This window comes from Manis javanica, chromosome 12 (genome assembly GCF_040802235.1).
Source record: "Manis javanica isolate MJ-LG chromosome 12, MJ_LKY, whole genome shotgun sequence".
NCBI lineage: Eukaryota > Metazoa > Chordata > Mammalia > Pholidota > Manidae > Manis > Manis javanica.
The window spans coordinates 101,601,393-101,625,104 of NC_133167.1; the positions used below are offsets into that span (position 1 = coordinate 101,601,393).

Consider the following 23,712-nt stretch of genomic DNA (forward strand, 5'->3'; position numbering starts at 1 on the left):
ACAACCAGACCTTTCTTGACTGCAGGTGGGGTTACTTCCAGAAGGTTAAGATGTTTATAGAAAGAAGTCAAGTTCTTCTATTCCACTTACAGTAGATCTGGGCATACCGAAAAATACTTCAGAACGCCATCACCAAAGGGATGGAAAGTGCTAGACCTGCCTACTACCTGCCTTACACCTTCCTAAGAAAATTCACCTGTGGTGCCAGCACTACAACTGGGGCAGAGGGTCAGGTGGGGGAAGGAAGAAGGGCAGAAGCAGGGAGGAGCCCTTGGATTTCATGACACGTCCCCCTTCAGTTTCATTCTTAATCATGACAGTCACTCCTTACAGTTACGTCCTCATCTCTAAATGACTCCACTGACTCCATTGCCTTACGCCTCTAAGAAGACCTCCTCATATCTGAAAACAGGGAGAGTTATGTTGTGATTTACCTCCTTGTGGAGGAAAGAAGAGATAAACATTGAGTAAGAATTTGTACACGAAGAAGCTAGACAAATGCAAATTATTTGTCTCACCTCTGAATTAAGTAATTGCTGTGGGTCGGCATGGGAATCTATGTATTATGGCTTCAGAATCTTTATATTACCAATATTATCTTTTGTACAGGAAAATTTATTTTAAGGTCCAAAGGACCATTTTTCAACCAGCTTTTGAGGCACTGTCTTAATATTTAATAAGTACCTGCTGGGCGCCAGGCACTGTGCCACGCACTGTACACACACATCCTGACCGTCAGTCTCCAAGGTGGGAGCTGTCTGTGCTCTAAGAGGCCTCGGACCACCTTTGACCCCAGTCAGCTTATTAATAGTGATAAATATACGTGGTACTGCAGTTTCTCCAAAGGATGTATTTCGTCACTGCTATAATAATGAGCGAGCATGCAGCACTCAGATTGAGGGCTCTGGATACAATGATGAGAAAGTTAATGGAGATGGAGTAGCAGTAAAAATGGTTCGCAAATGTACATGGGCTTGCTTTTTTTTTTAAGAGAGCTAAGGGACTGCAACCCTAAAAATAAGATCTCAGGATCTTACGGGCAGAAGAAGTGAACCAAGCCATTGTGTTGTTCGCCCTCCTGCATGGACGAGCTTCCCCCGGTGCCGTGATTCCCCAGCACATGCTCACGGGTTACATTAACGCAAACACATCCCGGCAGCCTTTAGTCCCTCTGATTTTCAAATTATGCTTATCAACTGGTTTTTGGCCTCAGATTTAGAATAGCAGGCTTTTCATGTCATGGCTGGTCATTTTGACTATTAGATGTCAAAGCCCAGTTTAAGTTACCTTTTTCCTTCTCAATATCCTTCTGTTCCCAACCAAAGGGACTGAAAATTTTTTGAAATGTGGCCGAACCTGACTTCAGAGCCAGCACTGAGAGCTACAAGTACACTAAGAAGCTAGACAAATGCAAATTATTTGTCTCACCTCTGAATTAAGTAATTGCCATGGGTCAGCATAGGAATCTATGTATTATGGCTTCCGAATCTTTATATTACCAATCCCATTTTTAGTCCTTTTTTTTTTAAGTTGGATGTTAGTTGCTCGGTGTATTTTTTACTGACAGGCCCAAATAAGTGGCCTGCTTAAGATTCCTGCAGCTCACTGGAGTGGAGAGGTGTCAGCATGCTAGTGCCATTTGGCTGGAACACTCCTCACACTGGAGAGTGAAATGCCCCGTAACTGAACTATCCTCCTCTGTAGATCACCCTCATGCATCATAAAGGCAATTTAGTGAACTTATTGAGGTGTGCGGAAAGTACAGTTTAAAAATAGGTATGGAAAATGAGTTTGTCACCCAGCTTCTAAGCAAAGGACATTAAATATGGAATGGGTAACATCGGGAACTGTTCTGCAGATTCTCTAACTGCATGGAATTTGTGGGTAATCTATGTATTCCTATAGAGGAAATTCTACCTAATAATAGTGGCCAGACACGTAGCTAATGTGTGAAGGCTGCCCTCACAGAATGACCTTTACCTTCCACCATGACAAAGCATATTAACTTTAAGTATATTATTAAATAAAGGAAAATAAACTTATTGCAAGAAATCATCCCATTCATAAATTCTATAGTCTGTACCCCAAATCTAGAGATAATAACATATATTCTGTGGACAGACTGGTTCAACTATTTCATGAATATTTCTGTTTATCTGCCCCCAAACAAAACACTTTCAATATTATGCAGTGGTAGGTTTTTGAGTTAAGAGCCATTAAACTCCTCCCAACGTCTCCCTAGCAACTATCTCTGGAGTCGGACAGCTTTCCCCTGGGAGGCCCAGGGCCGAGTGGGCAGTGTGAAGCCCTAGAAACTGTGTGTGAAAAGCATTAGGCAGTGGTGTCTACATAGTAAGAAACCACAGAACATAGGGTAAGGAAATAATACAATATAAAGGTAAAGAAATAAAATAATAAGAAACCATCAAACAAACGGCACAGAAACCACACTTTTCATGAGCATGAGTTTTGAACATCGACCGTCAACTACAGACCTTCACTTATGCTTACCTGGTATCCACTATTTGGAATTCAAGAGAGAAAAAAGAGAGTAGAAGAGGGAAATAGAAAAGGAAAAGGTCTATGAAGGAATTGGTAAATAAATTAAGATTGATTAGGGATAAAAAAATATTTAGCAAAAAATTATTTCTTAGAAAAGTCACGTAAAAGGGCAACCGTTTTCAGTACCATGGGTCCCTGGGGTCTGTGAGGACTCCTTGAGGGACGGGTGGACACCTGGGGCTGCTGGTCTCCCCCCGACTCAGACCAGAGTGCCATCTCTGTGGTTTGTTTAGACACTAGGCTTCCCACCCATGTGTTCACTTGGGGAAAAAAAAAGGTTACATGATAAAAATCATCATCATCGTCATCATCATCGTCATTGTCAAAAACTAGCCCTTTAAGAAATAACAAAGGCCCACACTGGGACAAACAGATGAATGATTCCCAGTTCTGACTTTGGGATACTCTGCCCCAAGATTATCCAGAGAGGTAGAGTGAAATGATCACAGCAGAACGGATTTTAATTCTTAATCATCAAAATAAATATATGAAGTACATAATCATATCTGGGTACTTGTTAAAATTATAAATATGGTAAAATCTTGGGAATCACTGTTAATGAGAAATGCTCATCTCTCAACAGTATTTCTGCATCTCAGAGTCACCAATCTGGAGTAGAATTTAGAAGGAGAATGAGGTCCCAAGTTGCTCTTTCAGGAGAAGGAAGAGATAAGGAGGGAAAAAAAAGGAAGTTGCACAGGGTCTCTTGCTTTCTTAACCCCTGAACCACCTCAGTGTGTTAGACGTGACCGTTTGGCGTTCACCCTCTCTGCTGTCAACCCTCTGCAGAATTACAGCACCCACTAGAAAGAAGGGACTGGGATCAGAGTGCCTAAACAGGTTGTACTGATTAAAGAACAGCTCTGGTGCATGCTCTGATCTGAGAGAGCACAGGCCCTACCCTTTCCATGAGAGGAAAAAGACATTCGAGGTGTATGATCAAGGGTGGGGCAGGCCGCGTGGGAAACTGGGACCAAAATGGCAACACGCTTCTGGATCCACTGGAAAGGTTCTGAGATCTGCTGTTACAAGCTTATGAGAGGGACCCCATCCTTGAGTCAACCACTTTATTCCCAAACCCTACTCCTGCCCTCCCACTGGCTACTCATTCTACTCAAAGAGTTACTATTTCTGGAAGACTCAAAAATCTCCTTCCTTTATCAGCATGGTGGCCGTATAAACGCAGAAGAAAAAATACTGGGCCATGTTGGTCTTAGATTGGACTGATGCAAGTTTGAGGGAAGGAGCCAACCCACCAGTCCAGATTGGTGCTCTCTACAGCTGCAGAAACATTTGTTTCAATTCCTGAAAAAGAAGTCAGAAACAGGTTGTTAACAACACAACTCACACAACTCTGAACCCGCATTCACAGAACTGAGACTGCGAAACCAGACCCAGTTTGAGGTATTTTGCATAAAAGGCCCCAGGCCCCGGTAGGTGTGTGGGTGCAGACAGGCGTCTCCCTACCGTGGGGAGTTGAATCCACTGTCCACTGTAATGCTGCTGCTGTCCATGCTGTCAAGACGCGCCGAGTGGGTGGCTCTCTGGCTGCTGCCGTCGGTGTCTTTTGGGGTGAGGAGGGTAAGGTTCTTCTCAAATTTCCTCTGCAAGTCCCTTTCCTTCTCCCTCTCGAGGAGCCACTGCATGGTGCCCACATCATCTCTGTTTTTCTCCTCTTCTGTGTTTTTGTTTGCTCCTTCCTCAGAGTCATCATCATCAGAGACATTGTAATAGTCAAAAGAGACTTCCTGGTTCCCCACTGACTCTTGCTGACGCTGGGAAGCAGGTATGGCTGGTGCCACTGAGGTCCCCAGGGCTGGGTCCAGCTTCTCACCTCGGCCTGGCAGTGTGTCGGCAGGTGTCTTCTGGTGAGATTTGAGGAGGGACAAGCTCGATTTGTGATAGCTGTTTACAGACAAGGTGCTGTGAAGAGGCTTGAACAGTGTGTCTTTGCTGAATATCTCTTTCCTCTTGTCCAGGCTGCTGGGCTCGGTGCTGTGGTGCTGGACCAGGCGTCCATTGGCAATCCCTTCGGCCACCGCACCCGAAGTGGCCGGGCCCCCACCCGGCCCTTTTGGCGACTCCTCCTTGTGCCCTACAGGCTCCCTGGAGGAATGTGGGACCTGCCTGTCAGACAGAGGCAGCTTTTTCACCCCTTCCACCAGGGTGAGAGTGTCATGGTCCTCTTTGTTCTTTCCCAGAGGCGACGGCGCTGTGAGCACTGTCTCACTGGAGGTGTTGCACTGGAAATAGTCATCTGTCGCTGTTTTCGCTGGACAGGAGTTGAGTTCATAGGATGGCAAAGTCTCGGGTAGTTTGCCTGGCTCCAAAAGGCTGCACGCACTGGAAGGCTCCTTGTTACCACTGACTATTTCTGGAATACACACCTCCTTATAGTTTGTGGATGAAATGTGAGCCCTTGGATGACCAACAACAGTCTGTGCAGGCCTTAAAGTACTGTCGTCAATGTAGGATTGGCTGGGCGTTTGATCATCTGGGCTACAGCCTTCAGCCAGGTCTTCAGGCGTCCCCAGAGATGAAGCACCCAGAGGGCCTTTGGAGTTATCCATCGACCTGGATCTCTCCTTGGCTTTGTTGGGTCTCTCATTCCTGGACCTTCGGTCCTGGGTATGGCTGTGGCTTCGGTGCACTTTCGAGTGGGAGCTTCCCCTGGAAGGTTCAGGAAAAGGCATCTCAGTTCTCCTTTTGGCCAATTCCCCAGACACATCCCATTCTGGGGTCATGGGGAAATGAGACTCAATCACGTTTGTGTTGCTATGCATGATGAAGTTATCTCCTTTGTGTTCAATGATGAAGCAGCCCTCCCTGGGTGCCCTGGTAAGAGGATCGCAAAAGTCATACTCTCTCTCACCTGGGATATCCAGACGGGAGCCATCCGAAGGGTCTCCTTTAGACACCCGCGTCTTGCTGTGTGACCGAGATTTGCCATGGGACTTTCGATGGGTCCTACTCTTTTTGCTTCTTCCGCTGTGATGGGCAGAGGACCCAGCTTTACTCCTGTGCGCCTTTTCCTCTTCAAGCTTCTTCATTAGTGCGGTGTGCCTCATGACATTTTCCACGGTCAGGTCTGGGTTGATACGCCGAATGATCTCCATCTCCACTTCCCTAGGGATTGTGGTTGGCGTGTCCTCGTCTCGCAGGGGCCACTCCTCAGGAGGAAACTGCGCAGAAAAATTGGCTAGCTGCTTGGTCTTGTCTTTCTTAAAACTTAGCCGGAATAGCTTCAGCCCAAATTTTTTGGACTGCTTTTCGCTGTCTTTAGGTTTTGAAAGAGTTTCTGTCTTATAAGAAAAATTTACAGTACTTTTGCTCTTTTCAGTGGGCGGCACCTGGCAGAGTGAGGGGGGGCAATAGGGGTCCTTGCAGTCCCTGGCAGGCTTCCTCTGCAGCGTTGATGCATGCATGCTGTGCACGTCTTCTCGGCAACAGTGGCAGGAGTCGCAGTGGTTTCTGGGCAATGTCCTTTCCCTGACACAGCCTGAGGCAGAGGGCGTTATGGTTCCAGGCTGTGGAGAGGTACACTGAGACCTGTCAGGTATCCTCTCGTCCAAATGGTACCACTTACTGTTAGTTCTTATAAGGGAAGGCGTTATGAAATAAGTCTGTGGGGTCACGATGAAATAGCCATCTGGGGTTGGGTAGATTTTCCTCTCCCGGACCAGTGTGTTCAGCGTGTGCCGGAGGATTTCTTGGCTGGGGGTGGGAACACCTAAAACCGAAAGAGCAAAGCAGACACATGAGAATGAAGACTGAACATGCCGATTCCTGATTTTTCAGAATCTGCTCTGGACTGAATGTTTGTGGGCCCCCAAGATTTGTGTGTTCATGCCCTGATCCCCAACACGATGTATGAGGTGATGGGGCCTTCGGGAGGGGACCTGGTTTAGGTGAGTTCAGGAGGGGGGAGCCCCCCATGATGTGCCCTCACAATAGGAAGGGACAGAACCCCCTCCCTTTGCTATGTGAGGACACGGCCATCTTCAGGCCACACGGAAGGCTCTCACCAGATGTCACAACTGTAGGAACCTTGATTTGGGACTTCCCATCCTCCAGGTTGGTGCGAAATAAATGTCTGGTGTTTACACCTCCCGGGCTATGGCATTTTGTTACGGCGGACCACTGACTAAGACAAAGTCTTATTAATTCTGCCAAACTTTCAAGTTTTATCACATGGCAATTAAGCAGGATTCAAAGGTGTAGTATGAATCCCATGTTTTCTCTGATAACTCATGAATATCACTGGTGATAGATAAGACAATGTAAAAGCCAAGAAGACAGAGATGGAAGTCGGATGGAGCTAGACTGTTACCCTTGTTACAAAGCCTTTACTGAACTGAATCACAAAAGACAGAATATTTTTAAAGGAGGGAAAAATGAAAAATGTTCATATGATCTGATATAACTTCGTTTAAAAAAAGGCATGTTCAGTACAAGCAGCTAGGGAAATAGGGTTGAAACAGCTATCTTTAGTTTCAGATAGTTTAATAGAGAGGCTACCATACACATATGAGGCTATTCTATACACCTGTTTTCAAGATTAAGTTTAATCCACTTACTTTTATAAGTTGAAAATTTATAGTTATGTTTATAATAATTTATAAATTTATTCAATTTATAGTTATATATGTCATATGAAAGGGTAATTAGGCTTGACCCCTGTTTATGATGTACCCACCAATTATGAAACCATCGCCTTCGATTTTGAGAGTGACTCCAACATTGTGAAATTCAGGTGAGAACTTTGTCCTTCCTGGCGTGTCGGCAGGAAGGAGGAGGGTTTCCTTCTAAGGCATAACCGGAGAGCCCTAAGAAACACTTTAGTGAAAGCTTGGATGCTCTACGACCTGTCTGGTCACTTAGTCCAAAACTACCACAGTTGCTAGAAGAGAAACCCCAGAAGAAAATCATAGCTGTTCTTTGCACAGTGACTGATACCGTTTGCAAAGGGTTTTGTGTGCATGTTTATGGCTTGTCTATCCTAAGAACAGAAATAAGGGTACGCATTCTTAAGAGAGTATAAGCTCTCCAGGCAATGGTGAATCCTCCACTCCTCAGGGCCAGCCTCACTGAGGATGACAGCACTTACAAGACTGACCTGAATGACACAGTTTGGAAATAGGTCAGGTTGACTCATACTGCTGATATTCAACCGTGTCTGATCCACAAAAATGGCAACTTTATGTGGTGCAGCGTAATACAGTTGAGAAAATGTAATGCACTGACTGGAAGCTTGAGCTCCCGTGGTCAGACTGCTGGGTTCAAATCCCAGCTCTATCACTCTGTTAGCCAGTGTTAGTGGCTGCATCACACATCCCCTGCCCCCGCCACTCCTCACATCATTCGTATGTCTGGTCTTTATAGAAATAATCAAGTGAAAATGAGGTCATTAGGCCGGGCCCTATTCCAGTAAGACTGGCGTCCTTCTAAAGGGGAAATCTGAACACAGAGACATGCACAGCAAGACGACAATGTGAAGAAATGGCCATCTACCAACCAAGGAGAAGGGCCTGGAACAGACGCTGCCCTCACAGACCGCACAAGGAACCAACCAGCTCTGCTGAGACCTCAGTTTTGGACTTCTAGCCCCCAGAACTATAAGACAATACATTTCCATTGCTTAAGCCAGCTGCACTTTGTTATGGCTGTCCTAGAAAACTAATACAGCTGATACCACCTCAGGCAACTTACTTAACCTCTCCAAGCCTCTCTCTGTTTACTGTCACCAAAATGTGGATAATAACAGTACCTTGTTGTTACGAGTTTAACATATGTAGAGCAGTGCCTGATACATAGTGAGTGCTCAGTGAATATTAGCTATTAGTCATCTCAACTTTGGGACAGGACTCATGGAAACCCAGATTACCTTCAAAGAACACTGCGTGGCAACCTAGAATAGTGGGGGCAAACTAAGTTTAGGTGCCCTCAATCCGTCCAAAGCTACAGAGGTGGATATGAAAAGCATCAGAAATGGTGTGGGCGGGAGTCCATGAATCTGATGTAACATCACATCGATCTGGCTACCCTCTTCAGAAGGCACCGGAGTGACCAGCGTAGAAAGGTACACTGCTTTGGAGTAATGTTATACATAATACAATGAGTTCATTTGTGAGCTGCCCGGGTATCCCTTTTGCTCTGAACCTCTCCTCTTGAGAAATGAACATTGGTTTTATGCAAATGATTCCAAGGTTGGTATAATAAGAATTCTTAAAAATTTTATGAGAATTTCTGCACAAAAACAAAAGGAACTCCACCTGAATTAGTGCTAGAACCCAGCCCATACATATGCAATTCTGGAGGAACTAAAAACCTCAGGAGACAAAAATGCTTGTGCCTAAGAGAAGTGGCTTAGGGGAGCTTGTCAGCCCTTCCGGTAAGCAAGGCCAGCTGCTAAACAATGTCAGGGGCTCCGTGCACACAAAATCCAATTCCTAAGATGTGGCGCTATTCACATCACAGCCTCATGAATGACACCCCCTGGAACTGTGTGGCCCAGCAATCCAGATAACAAAAACCTGTGCTTAAAAAGGACTGTATCTTACATGGTAGCACACTGTCAAATCAATATCGTACCACAAAGAAGTTTTCCAAAAGATGGCAAAGCACCTTTATAAGAATTCATGATTGACTGGTTTACTAGGCTGCTATAATGAAGGAAAGCTAAGGTGGAATTAATGAGAATTGCTATTGCTATAAAACAAAAATTTAAGTATTATGGAATTTGCTGATTGTAGGCCTTCTAAGTGCTGATCTTAGAAACTTTAGGAACTATACAGAGTCATGACTACAATGTAATCATGTTTACTTACCATTAAGAATAAGCTTGTGATTGCTCCCAAATGAAGGAATAAAGAATTGCCATAGAGAATTTATATCTAAAGTTCTTATGTCTTAGATTTCCAAGTACACTAGGGAAATAATGCTTAATTTGGTAAACCAAACTAGAAACATTCCCTTGTTCAATCCATTTTCCATATTTCTACCAGTGCATTTTCAAAGTTTTAATCGGAGGTCATGGCTAGTTATGATTATTATTTATCAATAAGCCTCAGTATAATGACTGATACTGTCAATTGCCTATGAAATCCAGGATTCCACTAGAAATCTATGAGGCTCATTGAAAAAAAGAGATGTCTGTAATAGATATTTTCAATGTTTGCATATTCCCTCACTTCCACATTCTATTCTCAAAGTTCATCCAGAATTCAGATTTTTAGGGCTTAAAGAGCAAGGATAAACTTTACATCCCAATAGAGCTGAAACGTGACCTCTCCTTTTCCACAGCTTTACTTCTTCCAATGCAAAAAGGAGATATTTAAAAACACTGAATGACAGTGAGCCGTTACTTAGCCGTATAGATGGCTTTAAGCCTGCAAATCCGACAGTTGTCGAAACAGTGAGCACATGTACATACCCCATCTGTTAAGTATTTTAGACCAAAAACTTCTAGAAGGCTTCTTTGGAACATTTATTCTTGTTTCTGAAGAATACCAGCGGAGGTAGGAACTCATGTTATAAGAGCAAAATGGAGACAGAACGCCGAGTATGTAACGTTCACCTTCTCCAGGAAACTCCACCATCAACTTCCAGCCCATAAGCAGCCCTACAGGTCTAACTAGTTCTCCGAGGGTCAGCTTTCCTCCCAGGAAGATCCAACTGTAACAACTTAACAAGTATGAGTCCAATTTAAATGACTGTTCTGGACAGATGCATTAGTAGTTATTTAGAAAGCTGAGAGGCAAGAATTTTTCTTTTTAAACCTTTAAAAATATTCTTACTTCTGTAGTGGAAACTGTTATACAAGAATTGTTTTAAAAAACGGAACCAATATAGAAAGGCAATAAAGGGTTTAGGTTTTAGTATATCAGACATTTTTACTAAAAGACTTTTCAGCAAAAAATGGATGTCCAAAACAGTAAGAGAGGCCAGAATGTAGACTATTCTATTTATAATATGAACATTAAATAGGAGAGTTCAAATGTTTTAATAATCTTCAGTTGGACTTCAAAACTTTATTTTCAAAGGTGAGATATAAAAAGTAAGTAGTCTTATCTTTAAAAAACAAAAAAATCTGAGTATATTTAAATCCCTTCAGAATTTTAGCATCATCACTGAAAATAGGTTTTCAAATAAAATTTGAACAATATTAAGTTCTCTAAATTGTTTTGTTCTCAAGTAGCTTAAAGGATGGCAGAAGACAGGCAGGAAGTCCAAGGAAGCAGAGGGAGAAGAGAGAGATGGAGGAGGAGGAGAGGAAGGCAAGCAGGAAGCAAAGTCTCATTTTATGAAATACTAGTTTAAAATATGGAACTACTACTGAAGAAAGTTTTAAATAATTACCACCATGTCCTAAACAGGGGGTGGCAAACTTTTTCTGTAAAGAGCTAGAGAGTAACTATTTTAGGCTTTGTGACCCATATCATCAAGTGGCAACTAGTGAATGAGGCATAAAGAGCCAAGGATTATACTTTAAGCAAATAAGTGTGCCTGTGTTCCAATAAAACTTTATTTACAAAAACAGATGGTGGGCCACACTCAGCCTACAGGCCATAGTTAGCCAACCCCTGTCCTATACTCAGGTTTGTACAGTGCTCCTGCAAAGTTCCTGGGCTGGTCAGTAGGTCATCAGTGTCACACGGATGAAAATGCTAAATTAGCTCCTCTCAGTCCACCTGGGAGCCAAACCTTGGGATTTAAGTTCCCTTTTCACAAAAGCCAGCAGAGCAGTTCTTTGAAGTAGAAATGACTTACGGATCTCTCTACAAAGTATTCCAAATTAGTGATATTGTCATCAGCTGCTTGGCAATTTACTATTTGATTTTACTGTTTTGTGCAATTTACTATTACATACCGGCTCTGCGCTCTCTCCATTCTCTAGTCTGTAGCCCAGTAATGGGAGATTCAAACACAACTAATTCTGGAAAAGAATTTGTGATCTCTCATGACGCTACATAAAAATGGAGGGATTTTAAAGGCTGCTGGGGTGTTTGACGTCACAAGTGGCTGCCCAGGTAAAAGGACACCAGAAGGGCCCCTCTTCACCGGAGCATTATGTCCATGAACAGTGTCTGTCCCCTTAGAGAGCGCTCACCTGGGATTCTGCTTATCTTACTACTGAAAGGAAAGGGGTCTGCCTGGAAGTTAACAGAAAAAGACAAACAATCAGACAACAAAGAATATTCAGAGTTAATAAAAAGCTAGAAAATTTAAGATAATTTATAGCTTACAAAAGTGGGTTCATGTTAGTTTTTAAACAGTACACATACTTCTAAAACATATTAACTAGAAAATAGAAAAAGGCGGGAGAATAAGGGGAGGGAAATACAAAGTTCCTTAGGGGCGAAAGGGAAAGTGGGGAGACTCCATATGGCAGATTATTATTTAGGTTAGGAGTAATCCACTTCCCTAGTCTTACTTCAGCCAATGAAATGTCAGTGGGTGTAGTATTACCAAAGAGCTGGAGCACCCCTAGGCCACTGGACTTGCTCTCTTATGCCTCTGCCATCCCAGGGAGCGAACAGGCATTGGCTTGCCCCTTTCCCGAAAAGGATGGGGTACAGGTGGGGCAGAGCCACCTGGCTAGGTCCAGCGTGGGTCAGCTGACTCCTGGAGAACCCACAGACACATGAGCTAAAGAAATGTCTGCTGCTGTACGCCACTGACGTTCTGCGATTGTTACCCAGCCTTTCTGTAGCAAAAGTGAACTGACACAGCCAATGGCTTAGAGTCACCAACATCTCTTCTAGGTTGAATGAAAAATATGTCAGGTGCTCATCTTGAATTTAAACTATATTTCAATCCAGTTAGAGGTTGAGTCCAAACCAAGTTGGCAAACTCCGTGGCCCAATAATGTGTTTTATGTGACTTGCAGGTTGTTGGCATACGCATGTTAACATAACCACACACACACACAAACACTCTCACAATTGCCAACATTTAAGGAAATCTAGAGATTTCACATAAAACTGAATTTCCAGATTCTCTTGAAAAATTAGAAGACTCGGCATTTCTGGCAGAGTTCTCCATTTTTGGGTGGGGACAGAGAATATATGGGAGCTGGGCAATGGCTGCCATTTAGCTCATCACCATTCCTAACGTCAAGCACTGGAGACGTCAAATGCTATTCACACAGCAGCTGGGCTACTGTCTTACTTTTGTAATATTTAAGAGAAAAGGAAATATTTCATTTTATTTTTTTCTTGTAAAATGAATCTTAACCAATTTTTCAAATATCATATTATTAAAACTCATCAAGCCATGACATCAGCATGTGAGATATGTTTATTTTCAACACTGGTCTCTGTAGTTTCATCCCTTAGGTTGACAATTTTCACTTATTTCTGACTTGCTCCTATGTTCATGCATCTAAAGGAGGTTGTGTTGCAAAGGTTGAAGAGACTAAGTGTTTTTTGCCAGAATTCTTTATGGATTCTGGTTTATTTCTTTTTCTCAGTGCCTATTGAGAAAGTAGTAGAAATGAAGAAGGCAAATTATTTTTGAAGTAACACAAGTGCCTTGGTTTTTAATTATAGAAGTAAGAAAAGTTTCTGGCCAATTTCGGCACAGAACTTTTTTGTCTGTTGCATTTAAACATGGGATGAACTGTCCATGTGAAGTCCCAGAATGACCCCGGCACACATCTACTTGGAATTCTTTTCCCGTTACCTGGAAAACACGTGGTCAAGTGCTCCATTAGTGCTTCTTGGGTGACAGGTTTTCTTGCGGAGTTCATTGCTGAGATGGCCAAGCAAAGGATTTCCCCGAGTGGAATAAACTGAGATTGACTGATGGGAGACATACTGATTGGTGAGACATCACCTGCAGAGAGACAATTTTCAAGCAAGCGGTTCATGAAAAGAGCAGCCTTTTGTCATATGCACACCTTCACACATGCATGCCCCTCCCAGGACTCTCGCCTGCCCCCCGCATGATGAACACAGTCAGCTCTGAACACTGACACCGCTTACAGCCGCAGCCAGTTCCACACAGGTAGGGGGATGCCACAGAATAGAGGAAGTGCCTGGTGCCTGGACAAACACAACTGGGCTTTAAAACCTGAGATGTCATTTAAATGGATGGAGTACTGAAAGGCTTGCAACCCTGAGACTTTGAGAAATGATCTTTGTTGTTATTAACTTGGAGCTGCCATTTACATCTCAACAAATGCATTTGAGGGAACTGAAGGATTCGTTCATTCAAATGGTGAGGGCCCTTTCCGCATCAGGCATCTGCTGGGGCCTTGGGATCTGCTGGGGAAAGTGACATCTCAGCCCTCAAGGAGTTTCCATTTATGTGGAGGAGACAGGTAAGTAGACCAAATCACAGTGCACCAGGGAAAGCAGAGACAAACCCGAGAGGAGAGGAGAGGGTGGCGCCGCACCTCCGGGGACGGGGAGGGCTTTAGCAGGAGTGAGCCTGGTGGCAGGAGGGGCACCGTGTGGCAGGGCCTATGAGCAAAAAAGGGGCACAGGGACAACCATGAGGAAAGAGCTGAGTGCCCAAGCCTTCATCCTACCTGGGATGCTAAGCCCGAGTGGGAATTTAAGGAATGACAAAGTCAGATGTAGATTTTGGAAAGATGACACTGGTGGCCACACAGAGGAGCAGGAGAGGACAGATTACTGTCCACAGGGGCTGTGGCCTCAGGCACGTTTGCCACTAGAAAAGCCAACAGAGGAGGAGAGACTGGCAGCGACTCCTCCGGAGGCGTCAACGTGCAATGAGAGTAACTGTCTTGGTTTCTGCGATCTTTGTCATAGCATGGTGATTTTTAAGTCATGTTCCCAGGATTCCTAGAATTCCCTGGAAGGATTTTGGGGCAGGGGTATCCCAGCAGGAGGAGAGGTGTGGAGAGCAGGGAAGTCTGCTCCTGACACCCCCATTTCACTGTGGGGTTCTGTAAGATTTCACTGGGACACCGGCTCTGCAGAAAGAGGGTGCACGTGATCAGCTGAGTAGAGAATCTGTGAGCTTCTTAGCCTATTTCCTACATGTACTTACATAATCTCTCCTTTTTTGTTTCCTGAGCATGACTTCTTGTAATAAGCCACCACGGCTGACCAGAGCCAAGACTCGGGCAACGTGTGGCTTCAGCACACCCTTCCTGGAAGGTGTTGGGGTGCTCTGGGGCACCCAGCCACCTCACTGCCAGGACACTGACAGCTGCGCCCAGCCACGTGCCCTAGTTTGATGGGAGTCCGGGGGCCCGTGGGGAAAGAAGCTGCACCCTGCTCTGATGGACTAGACAGTCCATGGAATGAAAAGCATCTGAGAGCTGTGAGTATAACAGGGGCACCTGAGGGAGGTCAAACGTTGAAGCCGGACCCCCCAAGCCCAGCCAAGTTCAATGCTCCCCTCTCCTGCCTCACCCAGGGCTCTTATCAGCCCTGCTGGACTCCACTCCCCATGAGAAGGGCACGAGAAGAGGGAGAGTTTTCCCAATGGCCAGAGGGGGCGGGAGTACCCGAGCAGAACTGAGGAAGGCCAGCAGAGACCACCCCCAGCAGAGCCCAGGAAGGACCCCGCGCACACCCCCCAGAGCTCTGGGGCGTGCGGGAGAGGAAGTGACCTGCATGAATAGACCTGCATGAAAAAAAGTAGTATTTAGAATTTTTATATCTCTGATCTTCTGAGAAGTCCGTAATTTTGATAGGCAAATTGTAGAAGGTGTTAAACTCCCAAATGTTACACGAGTCTAGAGAGGGCCTGCCGTCGGCTGAGATCCCACCCTTTGCCAGCTGGTCCTACCTTCCTTTCCAAATGACTTTTAAAATCATTCTAGGTGACTTGGGTTCTGCATCATGAAGAGGAGGCCTCTGGGCGATCCCTGCACATACACATATCAGGGACATGAGATTCAGCCACTGGTTAGCGAAGCTCAATTCCTACCGGTGACTCAAAAATGACAGAATAAGCTGGGCTGGGACCATCTCGGTGGGCAAGCGAGCTACTGCCAGAACAGTGTATGCGAATCTTCAAAACGCTGCTGCACCCACCCTTCATTCATGAACATTTTAGTCTAAGGCCTACTGCGTAAAAGGCGAGCCGGTGGCGGAGGCGAGCTGCGGTACAGGTGGGGGTCTGGAGCTACAGGCACACCCCAAGTTACCGGGCTGCATTACGCTTCACAGATACTGCATTTTTTACGGTTTGTGGCAACCCTGTCTCGTGCAAGTCTATTGGTGCCACTTCTCCAAGAGCATTTGCTCACTTCACGTCTCCGCGTCACACTTTGGTAATTCTTGCGATATTTCAAACTTGCTCATTGTTGTTTTATTTGTTACAGTGATCTGTGATCGATGGTTGCAGCTCGCTGGAAGCTTAGGTGACGGTTAGCATCCTTTAGCAATGAAATGTTTTCTTAATTAAGGTAGGTACTTTTTTTTGGACATGTTATTGCACATTTAACAGACTACTGTCCAGTGTAAACATAACGTTTACATGCACTGAGAAGCCCAAATACTCGTGTGACTAGTCTTCACTGTGGTATTCGCACTGCTGGGGTGGCCTAGACCTCAGAATCTTTGAGGTGTGCCTGTACACCGTTCAGCTTGCCCCTCTGTGGTTCCTGCCCTCTCCCTCTGCCAGCCACAGGAGGGGAGGATGGCCGTGAGGTCTGGTTTCTTACTGAGTTGCGAGCCTAGCCACGCATACCTCAAAGTCACCTAGAATGATTTTAAAAGTCATTTGGAAAGGAAGGTAGGACCAGCTGGCAAAGGGTGGGATCTCAGCCGACGGCAGGCCCTCTCTAGACTCGTGTAACATTTGGGAGTTTAACACCTTCTACAATTTGCCTATCAAAATTACGGACTTCTCAGAAGATCAGAGATATAAAAATTCTAAATACTACTTTTTTTCATGCAGGTCTATTCCTGATTTTTGTATTGATGACAGGGACCTTGAGCTCTCTGTGACTGAGAAATGACTATTAGCAAAATTAACTACCTTCGTTTAGGCCATGCCTGTCCTTAACGCTTTTAAGCTGAAATGACTTGTTTGGGTCCTTCTTCGCAGTTCACCTCTTCTCACTCACGGCACCACCTCCGACCGCCCACCGCGCCATGCCCACCACCTCCTCTGCCCTGTGGACATGCTAAGCTTTTCCTTCACCTGGAGCCTTCGCACTGGCCAAGCCCCTGCCTGGGAGGCTCCCTGCACAGACCTTTGCTGTATGGCCTTCTCCCTCTTTGGGTCTCAATTTAAACGGGGGTCCCCCTGGGGGGTCCTGCCCTGACCACCTGATCTAAGGCTCTTCCACCAGCACAGGGCACTCTCTCATGTTACCAAGGGTGGTATTGTGATTTACACTAAGAAATAGGTGTTTGGTCTCCATTCCTGTTGCTGGCACAGAGCTCCTGAGACCCCTGGGATTTCCTAAGTGAAGAGAAAGACTAAAGTGTCTTGTGTTAGGTCGGCAAGGGGACTCTTGGACCTGCCCTAAGGATGGGGCTGGTTGCCAGGGGAACCAACCACGTGATTGAAGGGTTGGAACTTTCAGTCCCACCCCCAACCTCTGGCGAGGGGAGAGGGGCTGGAGGTTGAATCAATCACCAGTAGCCAGTGATTTAATCCACCATGCGATGTAATGAGGCCTCCATAAAAACCCAAAGGAGAGCTTCTGGGTTGGTGAACACGTGGAGAATCAGGGAGAGTGTCAGACCTGGAGAGGGCATGTGAGCTTCGAGCCCTTCCCCCAACCCTCTTCCACCGGCTGTTCCTGAGTCCTGTCCTTCTATAATAAACCAGCACTCTAGTAAGAAAATGATTCTCTGGGTTCTGCAAACTGCCATAGCAAATTAATTGAACGTGAGGAGGGGGTTGTGGGACCCTCTGATCTACAGCCAGTGGGCGAGAAGCGCAGGTGACAACCTGGGCTTTTGATTGGCTTCGGGGGTCGGGGGGCACTCCTGTAGGGCTGAGCCCTCAGCCTGTGGGACCTGATGCCATCTCTGAGTAGATGGTATCAGAATTGAGCTGAATTGTAGGATATCCAGCTGGTGTCAGAAAACAGTTTGGTAGTGGGGAAAAAATCACACAAGCATTGGAATTGGTACCAGAATCCTACCAAGTTACTGTCTTCACTCTCTTAATGTGTGCATGTGTGTTCACGAGTCCTGGTTACAGTCTGCCTCACCCACCAGAGTGTAAGCTCCACGACAGAAAAAAACATGAACACCACATTCCTACTACATCCCAGTGCCCAGAATAATGCACAGCTTACACCAGACACCCAGTAAACGTTTGGTGAATTAATGAATACACCCCTTTACAGCATTATAACCCAAGGAACTTCTCAGGGTATTAAAACTGTCATTTCACTCACATATTTTGCTAAATAATTGTAAAACAAGCAAAAAAAAAAAAAAAACCTAATAAGACACCAACTATACTTAACCACACAATTTCTAAGACTCTCTCTGTTAATTTCATAAACAGTCTACCAAACAGCAGTTACCACAGGAAAAGCTACATATTAAGTGAGGTTTAGGATATGCATTTAAGATCTATATTGAAGGAATCATGGTATCTCTCAAGATAGCATAACACATTATTCAAGCTTACCATGATTTTCTGAGGATCTTATATCAGATCAGTTTAATGAGCCAAACGGTTCATTCGTAGCATCAGCTACTAGAAAATTCTTCCAACCACTGGACCGTATTTGTGATCAAAGAAGAAAACAAGAGAATGTGTGTATTGCTAAAATACTGTTGGGTCACCAGAGTCTACAAAATGACATTTTGCATCAACTGTGAACTGTTACTTGTCTATAATTTACAGGATGGACACCTCATTGTCAGAATTGGTTGGGAACACATTCATAATGACAGCTGCTCTGAAAGCTCACAGCTTGTTTGTAGGCTACCGAGTTCTTCCTGAACTGCTGTAATTCGGTCCTACTGTTCTAGAAAGAAGGGGTAAATCGGTTTCATTTTAGCTTTACTTTCTTCTGAGTATCCATTTAGGTACAGCCCTCAGGGAGCATTTCTCAAATCCAGGACAATTCAGACCAAACCAAGCACAGCGCCTTGGACAGAATAAGCATTCACTCAGTTTCTGTTAAGTAAATTTAAAATGTGAGAAGACATGAAAAGATGACAATTGTAAGGAAACTTCTTTGATTTTAAGAGCACTTCACATTACATTTTAAATATCTCAGTGACATGTGGACACTGCTGTCACTTAAGGTACTAGTGAGCAGAGAAGCATACATGTGCCCGGTGGCGGGGTGGGAAGTGGAGGATGGAGACCCTGCCCAGGAGGCGGCAGACTGCCCGCGGGAGCGGGAGGCCAGCATGCTGGGTGTGGGGTGCTGGGGAATGTTCTGGCACAGCCAGGTAGGGAGACGGAGAGGAGGAGGCAGATCCTGGTTGACCAGAAGGCTTGGATATTACTCTCAATACTGACAGGGCACGTGTTTGGACTCAGGAATTACATGACATCTTTGTGTCAGAAAATCACACTCGTTTAACTGGAAAATAAGCTGGTGACGATTATCATCGTCCAGGAAATTGCCCAGGAGGGTCAGGGACTACAGGCAGAGATCATGCAGAGGTGGACGTTCTCTGTCTTCTACGGTCTGTAGTTTGTTACCTTTATCGTGAACATACCTTTTTACTATTTAAACCCCTTCCAACTTTTGGCCAGTGATTTTAGTTGGAAGCATTTCAAAAAATCCTCCCTCACAAAATTCATCTTTTCAAGAAATATATTTGAGTGCCTATTACGTATCTGATACCTTTAGGCACTCAAACTGCAAAAATCATTCCTATCTTGGTTTTATTTGTGGGCCAAAGAAAAAAAAGAGAGAGAGGAAAAAGTACTGTAATAAGGCTCTGTCCTTTATAAATGCCATTTTTTCCCCAGTCACCAGTTTAGGTTCTCTGCTCCTCCCACCCTTCACATACGAAGGGCAGACAACACGACTCTTAAGAAGACGTGACTTTGATGGCAACTTGTGTTTATCCTTTCCCAGATGACATCCCTAACTTTCCAGAAGATAACTACTAGGAAAGCAAATGTAAATCTTTCTTTCATCTCAGAAGTACTCATCTTCATACAACTGTATAAGAAAAGTCCTCATTTTTCCAGGTGAACATCGTAATAAACTACAACTTGAAAGTACCCCAATGTCCATCTTCTATGTTAGCCTTCTTTAAATAACCTTTTTTTTTTTCAAGCAGCAGTATTTTGTTTGAATTTTTCTGTTTATCTTCAAATACTATTTTTCAAGGTAAATGTCGATTTAATCCATCACCTGGATTGAAGATGCACCTTTGACCCTAGTGAAATTCACATACCAGAGTCAGCTAATACAAATGCAGTTCTGAAAACGTGCTAGTGTATAACTGGGAAATTCCCAATAAAAAAGGCATTCGGGAGATATTTTGGCCAAGTACCCTGTTTCTTATAACAAAATCCAATCACCACCCTGCGTTTGTTTCCTCGTCTGTAAAATGAGGGTCTGGATGAAATGATTACTAAGATTTCTTCAGGCTCTCGGATTCTGTAATTCTGTATCAATGCAGCAGAGTTCTGGTGTAAAACATAATACAGAACTCGTGTCTAGTTCTATTTCCATCTTGCTGGAGAAACTGTTTTAATGCTCATCCAATCTGAAAAAGTAGGCTTTAATTTTAAAAAGAATAGTGAAATATATTGGCTGTTAATTTTTTTCCCCTTGTAATAAAGTCTTCATAATTTACTCTTTCTAATTCAAAGCCTTGCTCGGCTTCACTCCTCTGGACCAAAGCGTGCCTGTTTCTGTTCTCTGTGCTGCCAAAATTAACACTAAAGTTAAAATTATAGATGCCAATAAAATTACCACATGCAGTAGACACTGTGACTCATAAAAACGGTCAAACATGCCTGTAAAATATACAGTGGGCACAACGGCAATATGGCTCTATTCTTTCTATAAACAATTCCTGGAACTACTAATGTGCCAAGTTTTATCTTAAATACCCTTGGGCCTGGGGAAACCATAAGCTTTCTGAGGTTCAGTGAACTTTTCTGACATAAAGCATCAGGCAAATCTTGTGTCTTACTATTTAGTTCAATTTATTAGCCCCAGTTTTACATAGGAATGTTGCTCAGTTCTTTAAGCAGATGGTGTACTACAGTATCTTTTAAAAAGCTGCTCTACCAAAACACGTATTCCCTTCCCATCGTCTCTGGATGTCCCCACCACCCCTACGGAGGGCGGAGTGTACAGCTCCCATTAACTCACATGCTGCTACATTTTAAGCAACATTTCTTTGAAGCCAAACTACCCAACTTGACTTTCAAATGCTTGTATTTGAAATTTAATAGGAAACTGGCATTGGAAAAGGCACTTTTATCAGTTTACTGTACATTGGGTTTATATGCCACTGATTGTAGAAATTTAAGGCTGGGTCTTCCTTGCAATAGTTGATGGCAGGAGACATTTTAAGAAAGGAATTTTAGAGCGTTAAAAAGTTCCATCACAGCTTTTCTGAAGTTTCTTAGTGCTTTACGTCAACACTTGTTGGGTCTTTTAAACAAGGTCCAATTTCTAAGCTATTATTTGGATAAATTGTTTTAATTCAACAGAGAACTGTTGAACTAAATTAATAGATAAGAGCTCCCATTAATAATAATGAAGTGAATGGTGTTTATTAGCTATGACTTAGTAAGAAACTTCTCGTGACAATCCAGTTAAACGTGAGCAGTCATTGGGGCACATGGCACATGCATGTGCATGCACACTCCCCCACACACACAAATAGGTGAATGTCTGCTACATTCCCTTAATCTTTCTGCTTAGCAGTCCGTCTAATACAGACAGGTGCAGCTAGGTGTAATGCTAAATCAATCGGTTCACTGGTTTACAGAAGAAACCCGTTATCAGCTCCAGTCAACAAGCTTCCATTGATCTTATTATCTATCATCTTGTTAGTGAGATTTGACTACTGATAAAAAATTATCATAGGATAAGCAGAGATAGACGAGACAGAAAAGCCAGAAAGGGGGGAAAATCAGCTGGAAAAGGGCAAGCAGTGATGGATGAGAACACCAGAGATGCTTGCTGACATCTCTCGCACTATACACATCTAACATTTCTAGACCGTTCTGCTCTTGCAATAGACTTGTCGCCAAAACGTTAGGATGGAAATATAAACTGCTAGGCTAATTCTATGTTTCAGTAATTCAGACCTTTGCTAAAGCTCCACATTATAAGCCAAGGGTGGTGCATGTTAGGCACTATGGAATAACACCTAGCAGAGTACTAGTCACATGGCAGGCACTCAAATGTCTGCTGAATAGACAGGTGCCACACACATAGGGAGGCAAGGTAAGACCCAGCTCACTGCCACGATGTTTCCGTCACAGCTGCCACCTTGCTCTGTAGTCCCTAGCCAGGGCTGAGTCAAGGCCACAAATTAAGGGATAAAATCACGATGAAATACCAGTCCCAGCTGACAACAATTAATATGATCTCTCAGATGTCATACGATTCTGTTAAGGACCCGGCTAACGAGAGTCCTGTGTAATAGAGCGTCTTCCTGTTCTTTATTGTAAGTGCGCCATGTAGGGCAGAACCTAAATTCCCACTTGAAGCCATCGTGACTTCTCTTCCCATCTCCATCCTCTATGAGAAACCTGCCAGACAGCAGAGACATTTTAGATGCTCCAATTTCCCTTGATGAGTTTTCTCAACTACAGTTTAATACATCAGTCTAAAATCTCCAGCGTCATTCTCTTCTACTCTTTATAAGTTTGAATCACCATAGCTGTTTCCCAACCTTTGTAGTCTTTGCTTCATCAGTTCAGTATCACAACTATACTGTGCCTGATTTCTGTAAAATACACTTGCAGTAGAAGATCTAATTAGTTTATATTTATACAAATAAATAAGTATATATGTGTGTGTGTGTGTGTGTGTGTGTGTGTGCGTGTATGGTGCTCTCTCTCTCTCTCTCTCTCTCTCTCTCTCTCTCTAGAGAGTACTAGAGAGTACTAGAGAGTACTCTAGAGAGAGAGAGAGGGAGGAGAAAGAGTTTCCAAATTACAAGAAAATCATACTGAATGATGGCTGCCAACTCCCAGCAACCGAACACCTACCACCCCTTCCACCAGTCACGAGGGCGTTGTGAAAGAACAACATAAGAATAGACAGGATGAAAGACTTCAGACAGCCAGAAGAGACACCCAGAGAGAACTCCCTACTCACTGCCACGGGGTAACTTCTCTCTCCAAAGTCTGGCATTACAAGATTGGCCAGAGGCCGCGGACTTTGTAACCAAAACTTTAGGTTCAGAGCCGGTTCTGTTCCTCATTAGTTGTGAGACTTGGAGAAAATTATTTAATTTTCTGAGGCTCCATTTTTTTATTTTGCAAAGTTCACAGAGTGATGTTCACCTTATAGGGTTGCTGACAGGATTAAACGAGATAGTACATGCACTGTTCCTGAGATGTAATAAATATTTAATAAGTAGGAGTTGGTATTAAATTATCCTTCCCCTAGCCTATCTAAATTTATTCAATTTCCTCTTTTAGGGTGTTGGAACTTCTACCAGTAGGAAAATAATTTAGTCCTAAAAAGAAGCCTTAAAAAAAAAAACCAAACCCTGAGATGTCTATGGGAAGGCTAAGAGGACAATAGTCTTTCTTACTCTAATATGAATCAGTTTACTCAGGTTGTTTACCTCTTGATTCGTCCCTGTGAGCATGTGCCCTGAGTGAACAGAATCTTTTGACTAGGAGGCAGAAAACTTAAGCTATTTAAGTTCAGGATATATTTCTGGGCTGGGAGAGATTTGTCCAAAAGGAAATAGGAAACATGCTTTGCCCAGGAACTTTGGAGAGATAAGGACACCAGAAGATGAGAATGGGATGGATTGAGTTGTAAGGACATCACAGAAGTCTGGCCTATTGCAAAATTTTGGCCAGGCCAATATTTTGCCTAAGAAAGGGAAGGAAATTCAGCGCTTAGTTAATTACTTTTAGTACTAAAGATCAGTGATATTCAGAGTTAAACAATTTCTGATGGAACCAGGGATGCAAATAGCCAGTATGGTTCTCTCTCCTAAGGAAAATGTCCCGCAGGATTCAAAAAATGACTTTCACACACACACTTTCAGAAGTCAGCATACCCCTTACTTAAGGATG

At 43.9% G+C, this 23,712-nt stretch overlaps 1 protein-coding gene across 4 annotated transcripts in view; it reads right to left on the reverse strand.

The window, feature by feature from the left end:
• STOX2 (storkhead box 2) overlaps positions 1–23,712 on the reverse strand; it is a 145,371-nt gene that overhangs the window by 7,602 nt on the left and 114,057 nt on the right. For all 4 annotated transcript variants that reach the window (XM_073219178.1, XM_073219177.1, XM_017674802.3 and 1 more), the window contains exons 2-3: positions 13,246–13,398; positions 4,030–6,292 (exon numbers count right to left, since the gene is read on the reverse strand). In XM_073219178.1, the coding sequence (XP_073075279.1) occupies positions 4,030–6,292; positions 13,246–13,378 (2,396 nt within the window). In that variant the 5' untranslated portion in view covers positions 13,379–13,398. The remainder of the gene's footprint in view (positions 1–4,029; positions 6,293–13,245; positions 13,399–23,712) is intronic.